Raw genomic sequence first — 22,411 nt, forward strand, 5'->3', positions numbered from 1 at the left:
CCTTTCGTGCCATGCATGATTTCACATCATGACGTCTTAGTGTATTACCTACAGTAACCTTGGAAACGGTGGTCCCAGCTCTTTTCAGGTCATTGACCAAGTCCTGTCGTGTAGTTCTGGGCTGATTCCTCACCTTTCTTAGAATCATTGAGACCCCACGAGGTGATATCTTGCATGGGGCTCCACTCCGATTGAGATTGACCGTCATGTTTAGCTTCTTCCATTTTCTAATGATAGCTCCAACAGTGGACCTTTTTTCACCAAGCTGCTTGGTAATTGCTCCGTAGCCCTTTCCAGCCTTGTGGAGGTGTACAATTTTGTCTCTGGTGTCTTTGGACAGCTCTTTGGTCTTCGCCATGTTACAAGTTAAAGTCTTACTGATTGTATGGGGTGGACAGGTGTCTTTATGCAGCTAACGACCTCAAACAGGTGCATCTGATTCAGGATGATACATGGAGTGCAGGTGGACTTCTAATGGGCAGACTAACAGGTCTTTCAGGGTCAGAATTCTAGATGATACACAGGTGTTCAAATACTTATTTGCAGCTGTATCACACAAATAAATTGTTAAAAAATCATGCATTGTGATTTCTGGATTTTTCTTTTTAGTTTATCTCTCTCACAGTGGACATGCACCTACGATGAAAATTTCAGACCCCTCCATGATTTCTAAGTGGGAGAAATAGCAAAATAGCAGGGTGTTCAAATACTTATTTTCTTCACTGTAGTTCATGGGGCAGAGGAGTTACGAGAGCTGCAGGCTACTTACTAACCTGTGTTATGGCAAAACGAACTGGCAGTATCACATCCACACACCAACCCAAAGCGGGTCTTGGTCTTTTAAGGTGGACTGGAAGTGGTGATTTTTTTTTCTTTTTGAATGAGAATGAAGCAAGTGTGGACTGAATGTCAAGCGTGGTTTAACCGTGCATGTAGTACTAGCATGCTTTTATTGTGAAGGCCGGATACATGACACCGACTTTCCCAGAGTGTTTATTTTTGGTTGATATTTTTAGTACTAAAAAGTACTAAAGTACTAAATGTGCCCTGCGATTGACTGGCGACCAAACCAGGGTGTACCCCGCCTCTTGCCCAAAGTCAGCTGGGATAAGCTCCAGCATACCGCTGTGACCCGAGTGAGGATGATAAGCGGCATAGACTATGGATTGACAAAAGTAAACATTTCAGCAAAAGGATGAAATAATGCCACAACAGGCCACAACCTGGTCTCCTGGACAAACAGTATGTCTACCTTCCCTCCTCTGCATCATGTCAACCAACTCTCTACCTTTTCCTGTCATAGTGCCAACATTCAAAGTCCCTAGTCCAAGTTCTTGGTGCGCCTCTTCTCTCTCTTCTTACGGGCACATCATCCTCCTCTCCTTCTTTGACCAACAGTAACCCAATGTCCACCGGCACCCTGTAGGTGAAGAGCACCGATGGCGGTCGTTGTTAACCCGGGCCTCAACCGATCCGGTATGGAAGTTGTGTTGTTGATTTGCATATTTGCGTTGGCAAAATTTTACGTCGGATGCCCTTCCTGACACATAACTTGGGACGGGCACAACAAGGCACCGGCTTGTACCTATTGAGGCCACTCATACAAAATACCACAGAATGGAAGTTGGACACATCTGATGGTGTTCAATGATATCCAAGAAATGCTCAGGTGGTTTGTATGTGTGCTCAGCGGTGTTGTGCATGAACAAGTCGACTTCCAAAGAACATGTTAATTTTTCTAAGAACATTGAACTGAAAGCGGGTGGTGCCACACGTGAAGTGCTCCACTTGTTTCAAACTTGCATTACCCACCAAGCATTGCACACACGAGCGTAACAATCCAGCAATTCTTACAGAGGACGGATTTATTATTGCCGTTTGACCAAGCAAAAATATGTTTTTTTATGTTTACTCAAAACATTTTTGAATTTTCCATGTAAATACTTAATTATATAAATACTTTGTCATATATTGCCCACTCAACATCGTGGAGGGGGAATTCTCCCCTTCTGTGGTCCCTTCTCAAGCTTTCTTTTTTCCCCAAATGGGTTTTGAGTTTTTCCTTGCCCTGATGGGGGTTCAGCTCAGGGGATGTCGTCTACTTTCGTCCATTGTTGCGGGTTTGTAAAGCCCTTTGAGGCTCTTAAGGGCTATATAAATAGACTTGACTTGACCAAATGATGGAGGTCAAGCTGGCTCTTATGGTTCATTTCAAACATCAAACTCTTAAATCAGATTCATCCGTGGAATGCCCATCACTAAAGCTTAGAAGTGGCAGAGCCTACTGTACATGTAGCAGGACTCAGAGAGGAGGGGTGCATCTTTAAAGAAAAGGGCGACACCTTATGGTGCAGAATGCCCTCAAGAGCATTCACACAATAATGGCTGTTTGGCAGGCCAAAAAATATTGAAAGACAAACCATACGTAGTATTCTGGTCCCTAGGAGTCACTAATGTTGATGAGACATGACCTTACATTACATTACCTTAACTTGCACTGCATGGATGAAGAGTCCGACATGTTATACTCCAATTCCGTGTGGAAGTGGTATATTTTTGGCTTCTTACTTTGTCCTTTCCCACTAAGTTTCAAAACGTTCTTGTGTTTGGAATAAATCATTTGAAGTCTAATGAGTTCTCAGTCATTTGCCATACTTAAAGCGGTGGCTGTCTCTTGTGTCCCTGTGTAAACTAAGCTAGCAGTAGTGTCGGAGTGTATGTCTAAGGCAATCCTGTATATGAATCGAGTGACAAAAAGGTCATAGTGAGAAATGACAGATAGGAATATCATTTTTTTCAAATGCTATGCGATCGACCCATGTTACGTTCAAGATTGTCTTGATGCTAACATGTCTGATTATCACTGATCGTTTCTACTATACGAGGTAAAAAAGTTGATTATAGGGGTGTTATTTCATGTCAAGAGGGCTCTTACTTACTTAAGAACTTTATCAGTTAGGAACCTCATTTGTGCAGAGCATTAATGCTTGTACAGTTCATGTACCCAACAATACAATTCAATCAATATTAAAGAGAAGAAAGCCTTGCCAGCACAATAAAACCAATGATAAAAGAAATAATAAGCTACAAATATGCATAAATAAATAATCCCTGGTGAAGTTTAAAAAGTATCCATGTAAATCAGCATTTGTGAGCCATGTACATGTGGATACCTAAACATACAGAACATGCACACACATAAATCAAGAATTCATGAGCCAGATGGATGTGGGTAAAAAGCTTCACATGGCATCTCTTTCTCTTTGTTTTGTTAAAAGTGGGCTCTAATAAAGTTAAAAACGTTTCAGAGGGTCATTAACGGGTTTTCTGTGATCTAACTACCAAAATATTAAATTTATTTATTGAATCCTACTTGGTGTAAATTCACAATTTACCACCATAAACAAGGGATGGCTGTAAATCAACGACTCCTGAAGGTGCGGAATCATGCAAGGGTAAACATAAGATGTTGAACAGGTTGAGTATGTTTGAAACAAACAAAGCATAAGCATAATTTCAGGGAAGGCCCCATCCTGTTGCAAAAGCACAAAGCAACATTTCATAAAAAGTGTGCTTGTAGGACTTTGGTGTGGAAGATGCGGTAAAACACCCAAACCGGTGGAAGCAGTGGGGGCAAAAAAAACTTCACTTTTAACTTGGAGCACTGCAAGGTTAGATGTGTGTGTTGTGAAAAAAAAAAATCTAAAAGTTTGATTGGGCTTTGCGCTCTGCAATGGAACAGGTCCTAAAATAGCCCCCGATCAATTCCCTGGCAGACGTATATCTGTGTCATTAAAATACAGAAATGTGCGAAGCACAGGGCGGATCAATGAATTCCAAAAGCATCAATATAAACATGCCGTTTGGCAGGAACAAGTGCTTCCCATTGGCTCGCTCCAACTTATTTCCTGCCCAGAGGGCCGTCCTGCATGGGCCCCCACGGGAAAGTTTGCTGGCGGAAGAAAAAGGGAGCATGAAGCTGAAGTGTGATGAAGATGAATACGTTCAATGGCACTGACAGCATCAAAACAATTGTGACGATGATTTACATGCCGTGGCTGTCCGCTGGCGTGTAAAGCTGCGAGATTCAACTCGGTGGTAATGACTGAAAAAATGTCTGTCCCCAAAGGGGAACTGTTCTCTAATTGGTGACAGAGTCTGAAAGGGCAGGGAAAAGGTTAGTTGTAAAATTTCATAGAAAGCGGCTTTTATTTTAGTACGGGCGGCAGTGGCTGCTGACTACTTACTACTAAGCACCATCAGCAGCTCTGAGTGCACTCAGGCAGGACCAAAGCATTTCAGGCAGATATGGGACTACTTCACATTTACTGTCAAAAACTAAGATGGTTTTATGACTATATTTGAAAAGAAATATTTTGAACCGCTTTGCGCATTTGCTGAGAATGCGCACCCTTGCTCGAAATGCGCCCTCCGGGGAACACAGGGCCCTACGCACAGCGCGTGTTCTGTGCATCAGAAGTGGCAGCCTGTTTATTTTTAAATCAAAACAAAGATCATATGATATGACTGAATGTTATAAATAGGGGTGCATAAAAAATTTATTAAAAATTAATTAAAAAAATACATAATACAAAAATCTCCAATGAGGAAATATTACCTATACTGTGCTGTAGGTGGATTAGAGTGAGCAAATCAAGCGCTCCTTTTGTCATAACTTTCCCTGAGCCAGGGTTGGGCAAACTACGGTCCAAGGGCCACATTGAATCCTTAACACCAGTATGGTCCATCCCTAGTAATAAACAAGCTTAAATTTCATCTTGCAATACTTGCTTTACTCATAGGACATTATTTTCTATTGGATGCTTCCATCAAAGATCTCAAACAAGCAAAGTATTCTGTCCAATTTCTTTCACCATAACTCAAGCACCTTTTCAAATTCAATTAATCTTCAAGAATGCAGTCGTATAGAAATAGTTCCGATTTGTGCTGCTAACTTTATAGCAGTTGATAAATGATATAGGAGTTGATGATCAACGGCAATTTACCTTTCTAAAATGTCCGCTTATAACATCAGCTATATGGGTTGAATCACGAATCCAATCCGGAAGCAGAGACTGTCCAGCAGAGCCAGGACTTCAAGACGTCTCAACGATACGTAGCTTTAGCATTTTATCGCTTACATGTAATTAATGTGTTTTGCGGGACTGCCAGTGTGTAAAAGTCAGTAATTGTGGGGGGGAAAGGCTACTAGCAAACCCTGCTTCCACTATGCTACAATGCTACACAGACAAGCGCTTTTGCTCCATGATTGAAATAAACACAGTTAGAACACTGTTACCTACTACTTGACCTTCTGACTCACATAGCCAAGTAACGCTGGAAAGGTGTAGGGCTTCAGCAAGTTTGGTAGCGTCTTTAGGAATTGTAAACAAATGTGGTGTTCCCGTTCAAGGCATTGCTAGCTAAACAGCGGAGCAGCGCTTGGGAGAGCGCGAGGGAAGCAGAGCTTGTGGGAGGGCAGAGAGTTTAAATATGAGGAAGTCTGCCCCTCTGTGACATCACAAAGGGGCAGTTTTACCCCGCCTTTTGAAACAGAGCGTTTTGAGCCATCCCGAACTTCTCTCAGAGCTCACTTCCAAATGAGCATACCTCATTATCTGAAACTTTGGCATCGTTTAACACAAGCATACAACATGCTAACTACATGCATAGGTCAGAAAAGTGGAAAAATAGATCCCCTTTAATGTTAAAGTTTTGCTGTAAACAAGCTTCATGACCAATTTATGAGGCGCAACTCTCAGTTCATGTGTGCCTAATATCATGCCCACTTGAACACATGACATACAGTGTGTCATTAAATAAACATCTCAGACAGCAGAGAAAGAGGAAATGCAGACCGTGTGGCCTGGAAGGCGGCGCTTAAAATGTGTCATGTGAGCATCACCTGACTCGCTCCCTCCTTTTTCTGCTCTTAGGCAAAGAGAGAGCGAGGCCAAGACTTGACCTGCAGTCAAATTTATGTTCAAGGAGCCGAGCCGTTCAGGAGGAGCCTCCTGAGACGCCATGTCTGCACGAAGACTCGCCAGACCCTGTGTAACACCAGCCCACACTACAACACGTCCCGGTCACTGATTAAAACCTTTGAGATGGGGGGGCACAAGCTCACCTATACATGTGAGGACAAAGACGAGAAGAAGAAAAAAAGGTCTGTCCAACAGGAACAAGGCTTGCCACACTGCACTTATCAGGATTTCCAAACAGCGACTGAAGTTGTACAATTGTTTAAAAAAGAAAAAAAACAGCAAAAACTGATCATGACCCACATACTCTTTTGTCCTGATGGAATTTAGCAATAGGTCTCCTTAAGTCAGGACAAAAGAGAAACTTTCAAGTGAGAATGCTTGCACAATGTAACTTATGCCTATAGAAAATGGCGTCCATTGGTATGCCACATACCTCTGCCGAGGCCCAAAACAAAACCTTTTAACAGTGCAGGTGTACCTAATGATGTGGCTGCTGAGTGTATTTACAGTAAATGGGGGAGGGGACATTTTCAGCACTTTGCAAATGTCACACGACAGGTGAACAGACACATGTATACATTTTACAAAAAGGACACATTTGCTGCTCGCTTATCTTGCCAACGCCCACAGCATACACATCCCGCTCGTGTTCGTATATATGACATGACACTAGCGCACACTGCGGTGCTTTCACCTTGCATGCCGAATATGAACGTTCATTGAATTAAAAAAGTAATAATAATTCTCCACTCACTATTGTGCGCAGTCGATGAGCTGGTACTCGTTGGACCTCTCGAAGCATGCCTTCACCCCTTCATCGTCCCACAGCTTCTTTGCATGGTCAAAGAACTCCTGAGATGGGGGGGAAGAAAGTAGTGTGACGTCATTGCAGTAAGACAGCGTGCAGTCAACACATCTCTGAAAAAGTACAGCAATAAAAATATGTGTAAATGCTCTTATCCAAGGAATATAACCAACAAAAAGACTTTACTTTTAGATACGGCAACTTTGTTTCAAATACTGCCTCAAAGCAACTTAGTTTTTTATTGAACTTGGAAAACTGCGGTGATACAACTGATATTTGGTCAATGCTCTTTACTGTAGCTGTGATACTACAACAACAGTTTTATTTCAAAGAGAGAGAGTTTATTGTTTGTGGAATGAAGGTCATATGAAATGTTAAGAATTGAAAATGTGCTTCCTGATGCCAGGTAAGCATGACGGGACAGTCCATGTCCAGCCTGTGGGCTCTTATGCTGTGGCACCTCGTGTCACCAATAAGGTGCCGAGTGGCGTGCAGTGGCTCAAACCAATTGGCTCGTGGTGGCTCGTAACGGCGGCAAAAATTGAGTTTGGCGGCAAAAAAATTTCAAAATGTTTAAAATCTTCCAAGTGTCCACCAAGTGGAACCAAATGTCACAAACAATCTGCCTGTTGGAATCCAATGGAATGTAAAGTTGCGAGCAAAGTTGTGCCAATACATTTTGTCAAGCTGTGGCCTTCTTAGTCATGTTGTAGCCACGTTTGTTTGTTAAACAAACAAAAAAAATAGAATCAATCCACGTTTTTTGTACACCACAGTTTTTGATGATTCAGTTTTTGCCAAAAAATGTCACCAAAATTTTGCCCCCGTTTGTGTACACCTTTCTCGTCATCTGATTTACCGCTACATTATTTTTTGTGAGAAAAATCGTGTCAGTTTTTGTACGTCTGTCAAAACTTATAGAAAAAATGAATGAAAACCAAAATACAGATCCACATGGTCTCAGAACCATACAGCGAGTGCTAACACATGGAACTTTGCCAGAGTGCTGCTGCTGCTTATCTGGGTTGGCCATGCTTGTTCATGCAGGTGCGTCCATAATACGTGACGGGAATCAACACCCATCTGACATAGACGCCTTACTTCAAATAGACACCAGGTACTCTCTGCAGTCAAGTAAATAATTACGCCCAGCCATTCTGAGGAGTTCCGGTAAGTGAAAGCTCCACAGTACTGATTTACAGTAATTCATTAGTATTTAGCAGTAAATTTGCAGGAACTTACGTCTGAAACCCCAATTCATATGGTGGCAATCATGTGTTCTATTTATCAACACTTGACTTTGTCGCCATGACCGCTGAGGAGGAAAAGGTCATGGAAAAAGAACACAGACGGGTAATTATTTCCATTCAGAATCATGTGAGTACAAATTCAGTAAGAAACAATTGGAAGAAGGTTGAGTAATGCTGCATATTGATGACTTTAGATCTTTCAGATTGAAAGTCATGACTGGACGGTCACAAGAAAGATTTCACCTAAACACCAAGCGAGGCACCGTGAGGCACTTGTCAAAAGTCAACCATCAAAAGCCCCAAACTGGTAAAGTTGTCCTGTTGTGGAAAGTCGTGGCCGTAAACGAAGTGGAAGTAGTCTTAGCACTTCAGTGGGCTTCCTGCTCAGGAACAAAGGGGGCATTATGAAATGACTCTCAATGACTCGCAGACATTTCCCAGGACTTTAGCGGCAATATCGCTCTTCGCCTACTGCACACAAGTCTTTCAGCCTTCAGACTCCTCCCCTCACCCAGAACCACCACATGACTGTGTGCGCTCAGCGCGGACTCTATGCTAGCACTGTGCATGAGGCTCAACGTAGCCCCCCACCGGAGGCTGATAAATCACATGTTGTGGGAGACATCTTCTCGCAGATCTGGTGATTTCACTCACAGTGGGGAAGACAACTGCCGATCCAGTCGGCCCGGGTCTCACATCCATAACTGTTGACTGCAGATGTATCACACGACAGGGACACCCAGTCCAGACCCCTGATGAATGATTACAAAGTAGTGCTGAGTATTCCGAGCTTTGCAGCTGGTGTAATACGGGCCTCTTTCACACAGAGATCCTGCAGAACTGGCACATCAGAGCCTTAAAGGGAATGTACTGTATGGCCCCTGAACACACACACACACACACCCCAGTTATGTTTGTTATCAGCTAATGATGGCAAATTGAAAACCACACAGTGACTCCCAATTGTCGGTGGCATCTCCGAGACTGTTGTCGTGCATGTGCACACATACGACGGACATCTACAAGAATACCACACAGCCGTGAACATCAATTGTTTTCCACTGGGGCCAAACTAAAATTGACAATTTTTTATGAAGGGAGGGGTCCTAGCGGTCTAGCGGTCCAACACTATTTATTATGTATTGGCTAAAACTAAGACAGGAACAACACAAAGTACACAATAGCCACGTTTACATGAGTTTTTCTCTTTCCGAATGGAATCTTTCTGAATGACCTTTCCGAAACAATGGTATACATGGAAAGGAATATTCCAATCTTGTCTACATGCGCCGCTATAATCAAAGAGAATAGTCAATGGAGCATGCACAGTAAAAACGTAAACATCAACATCACGTGATACCGACTTCCGGCTTGATACCGGAGTTTTTCTTTCACTTGTTGGAATAACTCCGTATTGCCAGTTTTTCGTTCGTCCAGTCTTGAAAGTTAGTTTGGATCAAAAACCAACGTTGCATAGCTGTCCATTGCCGATTGCTCACCTCCATTTATAAAACTGAAGAACGTCTCCAGCTGCGTGTTACATCATATCTGAGCATGTGCTGAAAGAATGTACCCGGGATCAATTTAAACAGGAAAAGATCAAATACAATCTTACTAATATTTTATAATTACACTCGGAACATGTTTTATATAGATATATATTTTCTTTTTTAATAATACTGGACTTGTGAATAAAGTATAGAAGGGTTTAGATTCTGTTCCACAGATGGCGGTAATGCACACCGAAAGCTGTTTGCTAACCGCCAATAAACAACAGAAGAAGAAGAACGTACCCTGACAACTTTCTGTTTGAGCGGGTACAAGATACCTCAACCGGATTGGGGAAAGGAATATTCCACCTCCGTGAATCCGATTATATATTCATTCGGATTGGCACTTTTCTTTCAGAATGAGGCGTATCCAAAGTTTAAATTCTTTCCCTTTGAGCAAATAAACCGAATGCAACTGGCATATTTGGGTCCATGTGTACGTGGCTAATGAATACAGAGCCATCATCCACCAGTACGAGTTTTGTTTTTCAGAATGTGTGTGATTAAATGAATTAACTTGAGGTTGTGCACATTAGCACTCTCTTTAACAGTAGATTCAGCATTTCTACGCCTGTGCATTTTACACAAAACCCAAGAGAACAGGATAGTGCCATGACTTTGTGTTCTTTCACACAACAACACAGCTTCTATGTCTGCGACAAAATGAATAATGAATACAATTCAAGACCAATTTTACACCCATACTGACAAAACAACAGTAATTACCTGCAATGTGTATCTTTCGCATTGGAATATCTTCACCCGTCTAAAAACACCAGAAGCCTCTCTATTGTCAATATTTGTTTGGATCTCAGGAAAAGAATATTCAAAATATTGGCAAACATTGCAATAAAAACGTTTACATGCTATTCTACATGATCTCAGCTCGAAGAGTTGCAATTTCCTCCACAATGTTCTTGAGCCGTTTTAATTAGGATGTTCCAGACTGATAACGGCATCAAAAAAGACAACAATCTGGGATTATATCAGCCTGCATCTCAAATCTCCCACATTGGCAATCCAATACAAGCAGTCAATTCTAGACTAGGACCCAGCACACATAGACCCAATGTGATCACAACCACAGTGTGTAGTGAGGAGTAGTAAGTAGTAGGAACGGGAATGTGGCAGTAAAAAGATGCTGTAGCTGAGCACAAAACTTGTCATGCACAAGATTCCCGTGGTGGCACAAAACCAGGGAAGTTTAATACGACCAACCTTGTATAACAGAAAAGATGATGAGCCACTGTCGGTGGTGAGTAAAGTCGCGTTTAAGCACCTCCATAAGAACCTGGAATCTTGCTACAGTATATTATGCCTAGCTACTATGTGTGTATGTTTCATTCATTCATTATTAGTTTTGGGGGGAAAACACTTTTTCCACACAGGGCCATGGAGGTTTTGAATTTTTTTCTTTCTTAATAATAAAAAATGTCATTAAAAAATGCATTCTGTGTTCAGTTGTGTTGTCATTGACTAATAATTACATTTGATGATCTTAAATATTACAGTGTGACAAACTGAGGAAGGGGGCAAACACGCACAAGAGAATCCATCCACTTCTCGTAAATTTGCATGTATTATCTACATGTAAGCTGGAAAAATGTATGTTACCAAAGTTCGTAACCCAACACTGGTTTAAACATGGCGTCTGAGCGGAAACACCAAAAGTGAGTTCAACCAATCAGCCTGCCCCTCAAGAGTTACTGGAACTTTGGCGAAAGTACCTCGTTGCCAGGATGAACACCTTTCAGCTCTTTAAAGAACTTCTTTTTTTTTTACTTGGGTAGATTTAAAACTAGTAGGAAAAGTTCCTGAGGTGGAAAAGGGGCTAAGGTGGGGGAGAAAGCAGCGAGCGGAAAATGTCCACAAAATGTTTTCAGTTATTTTGCCAGACATTAAGACAATAATGGCTGTTGTGTTGACTCAATTTCACTGGATAGTAAATCCATACTGCTATACAAGCTGTGCACTGACTACTCTGAAGTGTATCAGAGTTTACGTTTGTAATATTGTCCCTTGAGAAGACAGAGTACAATGACTGCTGAAATGTGAGGGCTGTATTGACTTTCGTCATTGATTGACATATGGATGACATCACTACTGGCACTCGTTATATACTGTGTATATAAGCCACATGCAATTGAGGTCAGGGATTTTTAAAATGACGTCCACACTGCCGTGACACACATCCAAGCTAGGCTACATTACAGTATATATTAAAAATAATAACCCTGAAATGTGTCATTTGACAGATGTAGTGTAAATCCGGTGTCAAATGAAAGGGTAGCTGTGCGCCCCCACTTAAAGTGGAGTAGTCAGCGGGGTCGGCGTGAAGTTGAAGCTTACCTGCCACACGACACTGTAACTCCATCTCCGAGATAAACACAAGAAGACAAACGCCGGGGGCGGGGGGCGGGTCTCGCCCAATGTTGTTTTGCAGGTATTTCCAATACTTTTCACATCCACAAGTTCACACAGACAGCAGAAAAAGTTGGGGTTGAATCATCACCAATTCAGTAAGAACCACAAAAGCACCGTCAGGCGCCATATTCCCCCCCATTGTGATTTACACCATAAATATTAGTACTATATTTATTTTAGCTACATATTTTGATTCCTTGAACATGAAAACACATAATGGAAGGCTTTGAATGACTTAAAGAATGCGAACAACGGTTAACATGCTAATGTTAGCATGATAACACCTAGCATAATTGCGCAAAGTGTGTGTATAAATGCCGACGTTTGAAAATGTTTAAAGTTTTAGTATAATTACGTGAGCATAATATACGTTGCGTGTTGGCATGACTAAGGCCTTAAGTTCATATTGATGAAAATCCTAAGAAAATAAAGGCATATCTTAATCTTAAACATGTAAAATATTGTGTACTAGGTTTGCGCAATATTTTCTTGTAACTGTATTTATATAAACCCTGGGTAAAGTTGTTCATACTTAGGTTGTTTATACTGTTTATCTTTATATTGTATATTTTGTACTGCAAACTGATTCTGTTCTCTTGCTGCTGTCAATGCAAATTTCCCCGTTGAGGGACGAATAAAGGCATATCTTATCTTATCTACCGGTATAGAGTCCTACAATGTTAAGAAAATGACTTATACCAGAAGAAATGTTATAAACATAAATAAGTTGTGCCATGGCGGACTTTGATACATAAGATGAATGAAATCATGAGGGGAAGGAACATTCGTGTGGGGAAGTATTTACTCTGCAGACAAATCTGACTATAAACACTAAACTGTCTCCCACAGAACTAAACAGGTGGTAAACACCTATATCATTTTATATCATCATATTGTGATACATCCCCAAAATATTGTGATATATTCTAAGATCTGTATTGTCTAACCCTAGTGTCGATCCATGAAAACAGCTAAAAATTATAAGATAGTAATATTAGCATGCAAGCTGGACTGGGAAGGCTAAATGCCCTAAGCAACTTTTTTGTGTAGTTGTGTGCACAAATGCCAAAAATGCTCCCATCTCACAATGTAAAATTTCCTGGATCCAGACTTCCTGTGCGGATTCCTGAATTCCTTCCAAATTAATATTTTACATACGCACTGTAAAGATTATTACATACACCTTAGTTACGCATCATGCATTTCTTTGAATTTCATGGAGTTTAAATTTAATTTCCGGGAATTCCAATTTGAATTGCAACTGCGCTTCCCGTTTGCAACCGAAATTCCAATTCAAGAATTGAAATCCAATTCAAGAATTGAATTGGAATTTAGAGGTTATTCTCAATTCAGTTCTGATTTTTGTACAGCTGTGGTTTGTATTGGAGATCTACTTTCACAACCATATTAAACTGTATAAATGTGCGTTTTTGTAACAAACTGATTTAAAAAAAATTGGATTGTAAAGAGCAAAAAATTAAGTAAAAAAATGTGGAACTGTAAAACTGTTGTCTTTCACCCATTGGTAGGAATAATATCCAGTAGTATGCTGAATACAGTCTCTTGTGTCACTTGTAGAAAAGGCGTCATCTGAGTGGATCTCTCATCCCTTGCTGCTTGTCTTTGTCAACAAAGGTCTTTCAAGGTACAAGTAATAATACGACTAATACTGTAGTAAGACTTTTTACAGCGCTTTTCAGGGTACTCAGAGCGTTCACGTTGAAGTGAAGCCGTTATTCAGTCCGTCACTCCTCGGTCACACACTGACGGTGTGTGGTCAATCCACATGTGCAGCCACAGCTGCCCTGAGGTACACCGACGCCTACGGCCTCTCTGACCGCCAAACATTCATTCTCATTCATAAACCAGTGTGGGCAGCACTGGAGGCAAGATGGGTTAAATGTCTTGCCCAGCGACAAAACAACAGTGACTGGGTGGAGACAGCGAGGATTGAAACACCATCCTTCCAATCTGTGGATGATCTCGAGTCACTGTTGCCCAGTTTCATTAAATGTTCTATTTAATTATTTCACTCCTCATTGATATGTGTTTTGCATGTAAAACCGAAATTCTCCTAAAAATGCATTTTTGTTCATAATTTTGGGTGAATGGAACAGATTCATTGGATTGACATTACTATAAAGATAAATGTATGCCACTGTATGTTGATTTCAACACTTTGGTGACGGCTTACAGACATGGTTTAATTTGCTAGCATTCCCAACCAAGCTCATAGGTCTAGATTTACCGTATTTTCCGGACTATAAGTCACACTTTTTTTCATAGGTTGGCTGTTCCTGCGAATTTTACTCCAGAGCGACTTATAAATGAAAAAGTGTTTATATTCTATAAACACTGGACACCTTTTCTGTTCATGTTTATTTTTTGTGTAGCTGAATAACCATTGTGTTAGCATATCTTAGACCTATTCAGCCTGTTCTCTATTCTTTTATTGTTAGAACTTGCCTTCCAAGAGGACGTAATGTCTGTTTTGGTCAAGTAGTTTGGAAAATAAATTACATGCAAAAAATGCCACTTATACTCCAGTGCGACTTATGTATGTTTTTTTTCTACCAAATTATCCATTTTTGGCCTTGTGCGACTTATACTCCGAAGCGACTTATAGTGCAAAAAATACGGTAGATTCGATGATCGGGGATCAGGGAATAATTAGCCGATGTCCCCGTCAATCTGGTTCTGTTTTTACGGCAGGCCACAAACTACACGTGGAAGTAGGTCTGCATTGAAAATGAAAATAATCCTACAGCCTGCAATTGGCGATGGGACTACCTTTTCATATTTACAATGCAATTCATTTACAAAGTCTGCAAAATGACAATTTCAAGGGCTGGTTGTAGCAAATCTGCATTTAATATCACAGCATTACTAATACTAATATTTCATCTGAGGCCCAAACATAAAATGGAATATGAAGCGGTTTGCAAGGCCACCGACAAAAAGGCTGCAAACTCTGGACTTCAGAGGAAAAGGCAAATATCGAAAAGAGAGCGAAAAGGCAACGCGGACCACTGAAGAGGGAGACTAACTTATTTACTTAAGTTATGGATTGTGGAGTTTTGCTGTCTTTTCCCTTATGAACACCTCAATTCAGAACATCAATGTTACAACATCAACATCAATGTCATTACAGTACAAACTGTGGCCCGCGAGCCTCATCAGGCCTGCCATGCATCTAAATCCGGCCCACCGGGCATTTCCAAACTCCGTTTTTTTTTTTTTAAACCCTTAATATGAAAAGTGTAGTTGACAACATGACTTGCTAGTGCCGCACGCTTCAGTCGCCAAAGTAGTCAGGTGCAATCTGTAATAACACGTCAACACACAATGCACAAAATAACCTACTTAACTGCCCCACGTGAGCATACAAACGCAATACCCACATCAAAAAACACCCATATATCCCGCCACAAGGCATGCTGGGTAGCATGTGGTACTCTTTCATTTTGTTGTGTTAGCCAATTTTTGCTTGATTGTTTTCTTCTTCATGTGGTTGTTGGATCGGAACTACCCAGCATGCCTTGCGTGTGCTTTGTTTTTGATTCATGTGGTGCATTAACTTGTTTTAGCGAGGGAGTATATCGTTCTGTCACCTACATATACACGGCACCACCGCATATTTTTTAAAAATCCAATGTGGTCCACGAGTTGTTGTCTAACCGTCATGCTTTCCTGAATCCATTACAGAAGAAAGTTGTGTGCGTAGCAGGCCATGGCGAGACATGGCCTTGTCTGGTCATTCTCAGGCTGCCTAATCGCGCCTTCTGCACAGTGTTCATTATCTCGCCAATCAGCGCTGACTTGCATGGAGCCCAGGAACCATCACGAGTGTTTTTTTTAATCTCTCGTGTACCTTATATGGCGTCCATGTGCACACGCATTCATCGACGCTCTAAACGAAGCCCTGAAGTCATTAGCTTCATGTTCTGTTGTTGAATGAGCTTTAAAAACATGCTAAGGTTGCACATTACCGATGGTACAAATCAAAACGCTATGTTGTAAACTAGTAATTCACTGGGCTAGTTTAGATTTTTCTACTGTTGAGTAAAAATAATGCCACAATTGTCTATTTTCTTCAGACAAAATGAAAACCTGCCATCACATTTTAATATTCTATTTAATATTTCATTTAATATATTTTCACCTTTAGTTACTTGCAAAAAACTGTTTCAGTTCCATAATCTACAATAACACAGTTGGAGCCTTGAAATGGGAACGGATCAGAGGCCAAACATGCTGATGGGGGGCATCCCTACTGGTAAAAAAAAAACATTATTACGTCTGAGCTGCAATACGGCGGTGTGATGCGTTTTGCAGTGATGATGGGAGAAAGAATGACAAACGTCGCGCCACATCGGGCGGGGCAATTATATAATTGACATGGGTGATGTTGATAAACTTCTGGTGGATGACGGTGATCAGCTGGTTGAATCAAACACGACGGAAATGTCCGCCAGAGTTGACCTTTTCATGCTCCACTTCCGTTTTGAAGTTGCGAGAGAGCTAAAGAGACAGAAGCAATGAGAGGCTAAACGCAGAGCTGAGGGCAGCTTTGACTTGGGAGTTATTTTTGTCAACGTAGGTAGTGTAGCGGTGGTTCGGGTATCTCCAAAAGTGATGTGGAGCAAATCAAGTCCGCATGTGAAGTAGGTCGGCGGTCGGTGCCCTCAAAAAGTGAAAGCACAACAAATCTCATGAATCGTTTGACGAAGCAGAACACGGCATCTTCGCTATATTATAATAATTGAGACAGGAAAAAATATATACCTATGCCGTTCTTTTGTTTTGGGCAGGTCCGATGTTTTTAGAACGAAGTAGTGCACATGGGCAATTGAACGCCTCGTAAATGTGCTTTGCAAGATGCAAATGGGTCAGCTAATTCGAGGTTTTGCAACAGACCGCAGACCAAGAGAGCAAGATGGTTTATTTTTTTTTGCTTTGGAAATGAAAAGGTAAACAAATGAATACATTCACCATGGCCAGCCCTGGCCAGTGAAAGGCGGTGCTTTTTACACCGAGTGCAAGCACCAACAAGATCACTGCTCATTAAGAGCAGCCAATGGAGAATTCCTTCAAAAGATGGCCAGCAGATAACATTTTCTTTGGCTACAATGCAGCCAACATTGAAACCATCAATCTATTCTCAGCTCTGCAAGTCTGAGTCTCCAGGCTGCACATCCGGTGTCAAAGGGGGGGTAGGGGGGCTTGGTGTTAAACATGAGCTACATTTCAGACACATGACCTCGCGACTTCGACACACAGGAGCGATGCAAGTGAAACTTCACAAGGCATCTGAACCAACAACCTATCCAGGCCCACACTGATAACACACACAAACAAAGTAGGCAGCATCTCACCTGGGAATAGTCAAAGTCGGAGAGAGGTGCTATGCTCTTGATGTACTCGATTCTGAATTGGTCCTCGGGATTGGCTAGTGGGACTGGGGGTATTAAAGTGCTCATCGCTGACACTATTGTCTGAAAAGAAAACAGAAAGAGACAAAACACGCTTTCATTGGAATGAAGAGCACAAGAATCGCTGAATCGGAAAACCTTTCACATTCAACTCACCACTATGGCATCCTTCACGTTTTTCCGAATGTCCTGGATTTTCTGTTTCTTTTCTCTGCATGGGAAGATGAGAGAAGCCGGCGTTATGAAAGTGGCACGTGCGGCACACCACCAAAGAGCCAGACACAGGGGCGAGGAGGGCGCTCACGATAGCAATCCCTGTGTGACCACTTTGGGGGCAAAGGTTCACAGTGATGGGTGGCTTTAAGTTTATTAAAAAAAAAAGGCAACCACAAATTAGCATGTGGTTGGGGGCGGCAGTGGATCGGTCCATAAGCGTCATTGTGTGTGTGTGAACAGGTGGTCCTTGGTTTACAGCTTTTTGCGTTTTGTGGTTACATACATGCTCCGTTAATTGACTGTATTGATGATAGTTGACTATGGCGAAAAAATGCACAATGTACGGCTCACAGGCAGTCTTGCTACGACCAACACAGGACTGTGGCAACCATCATTAAGGATAAAGGAGGTATTGTAACGTCTACCCGTCACATGCGCGCACATACACACACAGACACAGACACACACACACACACAGAGTCAGGAGTCATTCTGTCATGCTAACAGCTGGTTAGAAATCACAAAACTTTAACACTACCAGGTCGCTTTAGTATCCAGTTCATGAGAATGAGACGAGACAATATCTGAACACGACTTATAAGAGCGGACAAAAATACTTTTTTTTTCCCACAGAGTCACAAAACAGGCTGCACGGTGGATGAGTGGTTAGCATGTTGGCCACACAGTCAGGAGATCCGGAAGACGTGGATTCGTTTCTCCGCTTGGTCTTCTCTGTGTGGAGTTTGCATGTTCTCCCTGTGCATGTGTGGCTTTTCTGTGGGTACTGTCTATATGTGCCCTGTGATTGGCTGGCCACCAGTCCAGGGTGTACCCTGCCTCTCGCCCGAAGACAGCTGGGATAGGCTCCATCACCCCCCCCGTGAGGATAAGCGGTAGAAAATGAATGAATGAATTATATACGATGCCATTTACCTGACTAGGATTCGAACCACAGTCCCTTGTACTAAGTGCCAACGTCAGTACCCACTACACCCAAGCTTCCCAAAGTGGAGTACGCATAACACCAGGGGGATGTCAATTGTCATATGAGGTACATGAATAAAAATGAAAAACAATCCGCACATAATCTCAATTACGAGTGTGCCTGAAGGCCTCATGGTGCAAGGGCAACAGAGCAGAAAGAAGACAGAGCATGAAATTGTGCATTGCTCTGTGTGCATTATATGCACAACTAAGAAAGTTTGATAATGCATTCGTGTTTCACCAAGAAGGCAAGGTGTTGGCAGGTGACAAAGAAGTGTGTCCAAGCTCTGCCTCTTGGCTCTGTCGCCAGCCAGGGTTCGAGTTGCATTGTGGAGGGGTTTATGCGTGTTTCAGACCCGTATCGCACAGCGATACTGCTCGCCTGTGTGGCGGATACGCGACCTTTATTGATCACGTGTATTTAATGGCCTAAAAAATACATTACGCAAGAAGTCGATAGCTACGTTTACATCCAGTCAAATAACTGGAATATTAGCAATAACCATGTAAACACCAATAACCGTTTAACACAAGAATACAACATTCTAACTACATTTATAGGTCAGAAAAGTGGAAAAGGCATCATAGGTCCCCCTTAATGATAGAGTGGTGAGACATGACATTCCTTTCACACTGCATGGAGTCAGCCATGGCATGTCCAATATGAGTGGGAAACCTCCCATTCTGTGTGGAAGTGGTATGTTTTGGGCTTCTTTCTTGTTCATTTAATGTCTGGTAGCTTTGGTAGCTTTGTTTGGACACATATAATGGGTCACATGAGAAGTGTTTTTGTTTATCATCAAAAAAACCATGGACATTGCTAGATATCAGCTCTCAAATGAAACTCCTATGAGCTATTTTGTTATCATCATTTGCCCAAACAAATGTACCTTTAGTTGTACCAGACATTAAAATAGATCAATAAAGAAGAAACAAGGGTGGTCTAATGACTGTACTTTTGCTGAAGCTTTGCTTAACCATGTTTGGCATGGCAGGAGTGGATGTGGCGAGTTGTCAAAACATCACTAATGGCGGGGTGAGGGTGGGGGGGGGGGGGGGTAGTGGGAATGTAAACATTATTCAAGCTAAAACCTTTTGAAATAGTAACATCAAAACTGAAAAAAGGGGTTTCGTTCAGACTAAATTGGAGGCTAGCTAGTTAGCTTGCAAGCATGCTTAAAGCCGTGAACAATGCTCCTGTGTCCCTGAAGCGTTAGCTTTAGCAATGTGGTACAAAGAAAGAATAATGAGAGTGTAACATTGACTATAGGGGTGTTATTTCATGTCTAAAGGGCTCTAATAATGGTATTAAAAACATTTAGAAAGTAAACAGGTTGTTGTTTTTTTACTAGTGATCAAGGGTACAGTTTTAACTATGAATAGTTAACTGTGCTGAAATACCACTTTTAAGTGTTTAAATTAATTCTTTATGAAAATAAATGTCAAAAAGAGATTACCCAACTTCCAAGGCTCCTCTGAACACAACTGTCCTAACTTCAGTAAAAGCCAAATACTGCTCCATATCAGATAAATCCATTCCATCCTGTGATGACTTTCCAAGTTCTAGGGGTGTGCATGCTTCCAGCCCCCCCCCCCCCAAATACCCACAGCTTTTAAAAAACAGACAGAAAAACGCCAAGTGTTGCTCGGTCTGGTCAATGGAGTTAGAGGCCTTGCAGCAAAACAGATCATCGATAGGCTCTGGTCGATGGAAACCTTTGACCCCCCTCGCCCGTGAAATTGGAAGCAGTGAATCTGACATGTGCGTGACACCGTTGCGCGGATCCGAGCGTGTGCGCGCGCACGAGGAAGAGAGGGAGAAAGGAGAGAGAAGAGGATGGGGAGGGGAAGATGGGAGCAGCTTTGCATGGGCTGCAACCGGGCCCAACAGGCGCTGCGGTGCCTGGGGGAGCTCCACATCTCCGCGGCTAGCTGCCTCCACATCGTGAGCCGTCTCACTCATTTTGGGAGGATGTCGGAGACATGATGGCTGATGAAAATGAGCCTAGGTGGAAACGTAGCTATTGAACACTCACTCTGCGTTGAAGCCGTTGACGTGGAGAATCCTCATCTGCTTCACAATGGTGCTTTTTCCGGACTCTCCAGCACCTTCACACAAAAACAAATGACATGTAAGCAGCACATTTAGGCACAGGATGGGGGGTTATGTTGCATAAAAAGAGAAAGCGGCCCAGTTGTTGTGGGAGCTAATTGCAATAATCAGGCTTCCATCAATGTCCAGCCCTATGACATGCTAGCAGGCGCTGTCAGACGTGTTGGCTGAAGCAGGGAGGGGGTTAGCTCGCATTTCATCATCCAGACGAGGCTTACCCAGCAATAAGAGCCTGTGTGTAGCTTTGTACGCTTGTCTCTCCTTCTGCAATTGTTTCTCGATCTTTTTATTAGCCTCTCGCTGAGCCTTCTCGTCGATGCGTTGGTCTTCTGTCTTGCTGTTGCCCAAACAACCCATCTTCCGTCGCCCTTCCTTCGCCAACAAAAAACGTAAAAAAATCTGTCTTTAACGATGGTGGCGGAATGAGTCGAGTGTTTGAAAAAAAAGAATATCTGTCTCCGAGCGGCTTCTCGGGAAAGGAGAAAGCCGTTCCCCGTTAAGATTCCGCTTTTAGCCGCAGCCAAGCGTCATCAAATCCGCCTGGTGGTGTACGACGCAGCCGAGAGAAGGGGGGGGGACCGAGATGGCAGACTGGAGATGTGATGGTAAAAAATGGTGGAAATAAATAAGAGAGATGAGAGGCCTTTGCAATGTCCGTGAATCCTAGCCAAACACTGCTATCCCCGGCCCCACTCTCTCTCTCTCTCTCTCTGCTATATCTAACTCAGCACTGCCTCTCGCTGTATCACCAGGAAGTAGTCGTGGCCCATGGAGGTGGAAAACAAACGAGCGCTAAAGCGTTCTATTAAAAAGCCGTAGCCATACGGCTATTTCAAAACCTGCGTATCCAAAGGAAGAGGGGCCATTCCCGATTTTAGTCCGTTAGCTGAGCTGCTGCCGCCCCTACACTAGTCCGCGAAGGGGTGGAAACCTGGACGCCTCCCTAACCGCTGTCTGACAAGAGGGGATGGGTCTATTGCTCCGCGGCCCTGACCTAAACTGGCAGTTTGCTCCAGTGCAGGGTTTTGCCACCATTTGCTGTGTTTAAATGCGGCTCCGCGAACGCCTCTCGCCACTCGGTTAAACCTGGAGTCGGCGCCGAGCAAGCCTTACAAATCTAGTCGTTGTGGTCCTTGAACGCCCCTCACTTCCCGGTAAGACGAGCGAAGCACCGCCCTCTCCTGCGATAAAAACTACAATCATGGCGGTCCTGGGAACGCCCCTCCTTTCCTCAACAGAAGACGTTGTTTTAAAAAAAAACTACAACTATGACAGTCAATGGACGTCTCTCAGCAGTTCACGGCTGTGGAAAAAAACGAACAAAATGGCGGCCCGTTAAGGCCTATCGCAAGTAAAATTGGATCTATCAATCATTCAAGTTATGAATCACACAGGCCAACACACGCACACACAAAAGTAAACTGTCCCACACCACCCTCTCGTGGTCAGAGGTAATACGATAAACAGGTATTCTTTAGACTTTTTCCACAATTGTTTTAGCTGCAATTCCAAGCTTTACCACATTTGGAGGTCCCCGCTGTATTTATATTTATATAATTTCTTGTGAGGAAAATAGAATCTGGAATTTCCCCGTTGCAGGACTCGTACAGCCTTATTGTTGTCTTAATTCTAAAAGGCGAACAACCCAAAGCA

The 22,411-nt window shown here is 42.5% G+C and overlaps 1 protein-coding gene across 2 annotated transcripts in view; it reads right to left on the bottom strand.

The window, feature by feature from the left end:
* Nucleotides 1-22,411, bottom strand: part of LOC131109453 (guanine nucleotide-binding protein G(olf) subunit alpha) — a 45,741-nt gene that overhangs the window by 20,241 nt on the left and 3,089 nt on the right. The window contains exons 1-5 of one of the 2 annotated variants that reach the window (XM_058061485.2): nt 20,977-21,896; nt 20,682-20,754; nt 17,602-17,656; nt 17,389-17,508; nt 6,739-6,836 (exon numbers count right to left, since the gene is read on the bottom strand). In XM_058061485.2, the coding sequence (XP_057917468.1) occupies nt 6,739-6,836; nt 17,389-17,508; nt 17,602-17,656; nt 20,682-20,754; nt 20,977-21,115 (485 nt within the window). In that variant the 5' untranslated portion in view covers nt 21,116-21,896. Of the gene's footprint in view, nt 1-6,738; nt 6,837-17,388; nt 17,509-17,601; nt 17,657-20,681; nt 20,755-20,976; nt 21,897-22,411 lie in introns of those variants that run through there. The other variant, XM_058061484.2, reaches the window with a different exon arrangement.

Source organism: Doryrhamphus excisus, linkage group LG2 (assembly GCF_037039965.1).
Source record: "Doryrhamphus excisus strain RoL-2023G ecotype Guam linkage group LG2, RoL_Dexc_Guam_v1.1, whole genome shotgun sequence".
Classification (NCBI taxonomy): domain Eukaryota; kingdom Metazoa; phylum Chordata; class Actinopteri; order Syngnathiformes; family Syngnathidae; genus Doryrhamphus; species Doryrhamphus excisus.